Source organism: Bradysia coprophila, chromosome IV, assembly GCF_014529535.1.
Source record: "Bradysia coprophila strain Holo2 chromosome IV, BU_Bcop_v1, whole genome shotgun sequence".
Taxonomy (NCBI): Eukaryota; Metazoa; Arthropoda; class Insecta; order Diptera; family Sciaridae; genus Bradysia; species Bradysia coprophila.
Genome location: NC_050738.1, coordinates 13717302 through 13723893, shown reverse-complemented (window position 1 = coordinate 13723893; position 6592 = coordinate 13717302). Strand labels below are relative to the sequence as shown.

Sequence of the window (6592 nt, the reverse complement as noted above, 5' to 3'; positions counted from 1 at the left end):
CGAATGAAATCAGATTATTTATTTTTAAACTATGAAAATCTCGATTTTTGTTTGATTAGGGATATACCGCACACCGACGAAACATTCGGAAACAGATCACTGCATACGGATTACGTAATTGTTCGAGTCTTTTGTTTTGTTTTAAGTAATGTAGAGGTAGAGCTTGCATCATCAAGCCGAAATAGACAATAAAAACATATTTTGAAGAAGTCAAGTAACCCTATGTAAGGGAAGTATTACTCAAATGTATTCCGTAAGTCGACCTATAAAAGTGTAGTAAGTTATGAGATAAAATACATTTGCGCAGTCCTTCCATTAAGTAAAATTTACTGGCCGCAAGTATTTACAATGCTTTCCAGGTTCGTCCAGTTTAGTCATTTTTAAATTGTTGACATTTTTGAACAATTGCACCAAAATCAAACATTAGCACAATATACTCCTAAAAACACCATTTTAAATTGTATATCGCATCGCACAAAAACGAGTTCATTTTTATTTTAGAATAAATTTCTAACACTAAAGGGTTGATAAAGTAAATTTAAAAAAAAGACGAGAGAAGAAAAACAATAATTTCAATGGATTCGAGAGCCAGTAAATCAATTAATAGGTCTGTCTTTTGAAAATGAAGGGCGCTAATGGCCCTTTTTCGGAATCGATTCAGTGAATTGGAATACTAAGTTACGTTGTTTGGTTTTTAGTTTTCTTTTTGCAGTTGTTGTCGTTTGCATCCGTTGACTTGAGAATGGAAATCAACGTGTTCTTTTTGCCCAAATCAGACTTTCGGTATTCATCCAGAAACTAGTTTAAAAACAAAAAATTAGAAATAAAATTTCTCCTAGACCTGTCCACCTGTCTCACCTTTAAATCAAACTCACGACCGATAACTTCCTGAGCTTCTGGATTGTCCGTGATAATAGTCACCAATGTTGGATACACAACTATTTCAAATTGACTGGGTAGCTTGGCGAGATTCTTTATTATAAGCGATGACTGTTCCGACGTCAATCGATTCTGCGGTCATTTTTAATGTGTCAACAAAACCATCTTTCCAGGTTTCAATTTTCACGCATTCTTACCTGATTTTTCTTATTATTGGCACAGTAAAATCCTAATGTAGCAACTAAGTCAATGACCACAGCCTGAGTTTCATTTTTTTCGGTCGATTTTGGTCCACCATTCGATAACAGTTCAGGGCCGCAGTACGTCAACAGTATGACGATAACATCGAAGAATTGGAACGATAACGTTTCATCGTCAAGAACAGCCTGTTAATGAAAATGAAAAATTGATGTGAAAATTTGATTTTTTCTTCGTTTTTGTTATTTTTGGAATGTTCTCAGCTCCGTGTGTTTTCAATTGAATGCCTTTTTACCCTGAAGCAAGTTTCATATCGTCAATTAGGGTGGATTATCTTCGAATTTTGCTTTCATAAATATAAAATAAAAGAGCTCGGTTCTAAACGCAAAAAGCAGAATCATTTTAACACTGAGCTACATCGTTTTCCTTGAAAGGAAATAAACCAAATTTGAAATATTCAAAGCTCATTCAGTGAGAATTGGCTCACTCAAAACTAAACACAGATTATTTTAAAAACGGTTAAATCATCTGTTGTCAACCACAACGACTAAAATAACATGTATAAAGATCTAGCTGATCAGAAGCAGTAGTAGATTTCATGATCGCAATATGCTTGCTGTTTCGAAATGGCTAATTAACCTCAAGACTATAACCAGAAAAGTTGTAAGCGATTTCAATATGTGATATGAGTTGCAGCATTCCTAAAACGATCCACTCTACGTTGTTTTTTGTGTACACATAGATGGAGCAAACATTAATATGAACGAGACAACCGCAAGAGATAAATTTTATATTTCCATTAGCTAACTCAAAATTGGAAGAAATGTAAACAACAAACTCGGGAAAATTTTCGCGAACATAGCAAAATCTAATCAAAATCAGACCAAAATTTAATTAAACTATAATGGGAAACGGAATCAATATTGTTCTTTGGTGGAATGTTCGTGTATGTTTTGTGCCAATTAATATTCATGAAAATTCTTGGCCTAAAATTAAATAAAAAAAATAGCTTCCCACACCAGAATAGCGTTGTTTAATTATTCTTCGCATAAAATTTCATTGAAGCTGAATGTGAAAATGCTTTTACACTTCTATACGTCAGCAATCCGTTTTTCACGTTAACTTCCATAGGCAAAAATTGTGAATTAGATATCAGAATTATGTTTGATGGGAAAATTGGGACTGTCTGTTTGCATTGAAAACACACATACAAAATCAACATTCAATTGAAAATTTGATGAATTAAACATTGGTTATACCCTCATAGATTAAGCGAATTCAGACAGTCAATAAAACCGCAGCGAGTATCCTATTGGGAGTTCATTACTTCAGCTCTGACATGCTAAACATTAATTCAAAAAGGAAAAACGAGCAACGTAACGCGATTTCTCTTTATTTTTTATAAAAGGTGCACATTCACTGTTACAGTAATTTAATACGATGAACGTTTAGTGTCTGTTTCAATTATTGCGACTCGAAAATGGCAAAATCTGCACGTCATTCATAGGCCTCATTTAGACCTCAGGATATTCAGTGGTGCCGGACATGTTTAAGTAAATTAACACTTCTTAGTTGTTCCGATGCCGTCGTTCCTTTGCAAGACAGTTTTAAACACAAATATTTAACCAGCAATTATCAACATTGAAAATTGTTATTAACCAGTTCAGTCTAAACGAGCTCCACTGAAGCCAGGGACTATTTTCTTGAATTTTCCCATATTTTCCTTAACTTTCTCAAAAACATTTTTGGGATAAAAATGTGGAAAATTCGGGAAAATGTGCAAAATTAACCAAAATATGGGAAAATACTTTCCCAAAAATAATTACTGACTGGGGCACCATGTATATCTTTTAGTTTAGCCAAAAAGACATTTTTTGTTTTTTTTTATTAATACCCTCTCCAGAGATGTATAATAATAGTAAAATTTTCTGAAATAATTGAATTAAGTCAAATACACATTCAACTTGAACCACAATGATTCGCTATTCCAATTATTTTAATTTGTTATTCGAAGCGAAAACTCTATTTACATTGAATTAAACTCCATTATAAACAAAAGGAAAAAAAGCGAAAAAAAAATGATTTCAGAAAAAGGATATCTGTGGGGTATACGGAGAGAATAATTCCATACTATTTACATTCTGTTTCTTCGACAAACAACGATGCAAACAAAATGGTTTTATGCAAACACAAACAATTGATAATTTAATGAAAAAAAATAAAACGCAACCGCGTATACAATTTTATTTGGATAATAAACATGTGGATGGAGGAGGAGGAGGACATATCTATATGATATGTACATTTGCTAGTTGAAAATTCACAGATATATGCAGGAAAGTTCAATAAAGTTTGTGAAATTTTGATAGTCTTTGCTTAGCTCTTCTCAATTCAGTCGGCCGGAAAATTGAATTGATTTCATTTTGAATTTATTTTCCATTTTCTCTTCACATTTTCTATTCGTCATTAATACGTTGGAGGTTTGTTTGGATAAAATGTTTTTTTTTTGTGGAAACCAACTATATGGTTAGTATCTCAGCATCTAACTCAGATGCACTTCATTAATGCTGATGCCCACTCATAAATTGCCATTGACACTCCTTCAATCTCTTCGCAATTATCGTCTCATTTTTTGTTACAATTCCTTCAATTTTATTCTCTAATTATGCATCATTATATCGTTGTTTTATGCTAGGGGTTGACTTTACAATTACAACAACCGATTCTCGTGTGTATTTGTTGTCATTTTCCTTCATGAATGCTGTTCAAATTGACTTAAATGAAATGATATTTACCTTATACTTCAGGACACCCAATATAAACAAAATCACAGCCATCACAACGTTAACAACCAAATATACACACATTGAAGTTTACCAAAGGAAAAGGGTCGAATTTACCAGGATCGCTTTTTTTTCTAAATGTTCTGTGATATTTGCTTAATACTTTTTTATACTTTTTGCAGTTTCGAGTAAATATTTTTGTTGTATTTTGAAATGAGTACAAATTAATTAGCAGTTTACTCAGAACAGTTAGCAACGTAGGGATTTGCGAACGATGGTCGTCGAAATTATATTTTCGAATGGCTTTTTCAAAAAAAAATTCGCCCGATTTGTATATGGATACATTCAATTTGGGCTCGTTTGTTTTATTACCAATTCATTTCGTACATATAGTATAATAATTAACGGAAAAATGTTTTAATGGAGGTTGTTTGTCACACACTATTTTTAGAAGTTTATCTGGTTTGTTGTCTTTCGATGAGGATTAAAAATATAAATTGACAAAATTGTCACTATAGAGGCACAGTATATTTCCATTGAAAATTTGTTTACTTTTAAACAAGAATGAGCTCGTGATAGCTTCATAGTATAGGACATGAACTTTTGTCGATGTAATTTTTTATGTGGTTTAAAGGAAGTCATTTTAAACAGTTGAATAGGGTGTATCGTATTTTCAATATTTGACGAAAAAAGTAGACAATGTGTGTATACCAGGACCAACAAATAGGTCAGATATGTCTTGACGGTCCTTTATACTTTATACTTTACTTTTTTATATTTTTTATTAGGTTACCTTTCAGGGAAGTCAAACAATTCAAAAGCCGGTTAGATTCACTCAGAGCTTATTTTCGGAATTTTCTGAATTTTTTTTTTCAACATTTTTTGAATCTAAGCTCTGGATTCACTTGATGTTCAGAAAAACAGATGAGAAATTTTATTTATTGATTTGGTATCTGTAGGAATAGAAAAACGTACCCGCTGCCAATCGCCACTTACAAACGACACATTAAACCTCACAACACAGTACAAAGTACTTTCATTGAGGAATTTCTTCGACAAGATTCGACAAGGTCTTTCTTGTCCATGTCCACAGACAACATTCGTATTGATAATGTAGTATTTAAGAAACCATTCCCACTAAGCGCAACGTAATTGGTTCGTCACAAATGATACATATAACGTAACTCACCTGAAATGTATACAAATCCAAATTGGCCACTGTTACCAGTAAATTGAATGTAGCAGCCGCCAATGAAATCGTTCGCGGTGGAATACATTCACCTGTTAATTAGTTAAGTTTTTTTGTTGTTTTATTTATTTAAAACAGTGTGTAAATCTGAGGTTTATTGATACGACTAAATCACTTGCCCAGCAACAAAACGAGAAAAAAAAATTCAAAATTCAGAAGTTCAAAACAAGCATCGATATTATGCTCACAATGCTCAGATTATTATGTTTCGTTTTGTGGTGTGTGTATGTGAGCATAATTGAAAAATTAACAACTAATAAATGGTTAAACGAATCTAAACAGTCAAACATCACGTATGATAACAAAATTTGAACAGAATTTCCATGCGTAATAATGGAAAATAAACCGCGCGCATCAATTCAGATTTAAATATGCAATTAGCACTTACCCACTGGTACTATTGTTGAATATAATAAAGAGATCGTGCCGAATAAATCAGTAGATTTTATTGATGCAAGGAATTTGGTTGTGTCGGGAGCTGAAATAATATTTACAATTTTTTTTAAATTTTTGTTAATTTGAAAAATACAAATTGTCAAAACAAAATTTATGAAGAAAATTAATTCGCGGTCTTCGTCTATTGGTTAACCTAAACTAAAAATAAACTTTAAAATTTATACAATTCTATCGAAAAATGTTCACTTTTCCATGCAATACTTCAATTGTATATTGATGTACTTTTCAACACTAGTGACAGAAAGGTTTTCCACATAAGTTTCTATCACTAGTGGTTGTGGAAGTGGTTGTCACACAATGCGTTTATAAAACTTTACATCTAGTGACAAAAACAACCACTTTTCGCACTTGTTGTATAATAGTTATTTATGACATCGAGTGCGAAGTACTTTATTAGGCTCTAGATGAGTAATTATGAGACGAGGCCGTTGGCCGTGTGTCATAATACACATCGTGAGCCTAATCAAGTACTTTGCACCGAGATTCATACAACGTTTTATGCAACAAAGGGATCTAAAGATCGGAGTTTTCGAACATTATGATTTCGGGTTGCATAAATAACTATTTTTAAAGTTTGGCTCTAAACTCAGTGACGAAAAGTAAAACTCGATGGTATCATTGAGAAAAACGTTGTTAGGGATCATTCATCTATGGCGTCCACTTTTTTCAGTGCTGCCAGCAGATTTCATTCATTTGTTTTCTTGAGTTTGAGTGTGTACCCTTAATTAGGGATGTAAAACACATATTGGCCTCATGAACACGTATGATTATGTTGCGCAGCGACATCTCAACGTCAACAGTAACATTTCATCAAAGAACTCAACGACAACGTTACCTGATTCAACGGACAAATGACATTATGTTGTGCGTACCGGAAAGAACTATTCAGTCATTTGCGATTGGAATCAGATCAGAAAAGTTGTCATTTAAGTTTATCGTTGAAATCCGTCTATGAAAGTCGGAAAAAGTTTAATAATTAAACAGTGAGTCAAGTGTCTGTGCTTCTGAGTTTTTACTTGTTAGCTTA

At 32.8% G+C, this 6592-nt stretch overlaps 1 protein-coding gene across 1 annotated transcript in view; it reads right to left on the bottom strand.

The window, feature by feature from the left end:
* Positions 1–478: 478 nt before the first annotated feature.
* The window catches only part of LOC119066131 (S phase cyclin A-associated protein in the endoplasmic reticulum), a 32894-nt gene continuing 26780 nt past the window's right edge, over positions 479–6592 (bottom strand). Inside the window, exons 9-13 of the mRNA XM_037168421.1 lie at positions 5498–5587; positions 5050–5141; positions 1077–1265; positions 859–1011; positions 479–798 (exon numbers count right to left, since the gene is read on the bottom strand). Coding sequence (XP_037024316.1) covers positions 679–798; positions 859–1011; positions 1077–1265; positions 5050–5141; positions 5498–5587 — 644 coding nt within the window. The 3' untranslated portion in view covers positions 479–678. The remainder of the gene's footprint in view (positions 799–858; positions 1012–1076; positions 1266–5049; positions 5142–5497; positions 5588–6592) is intronic.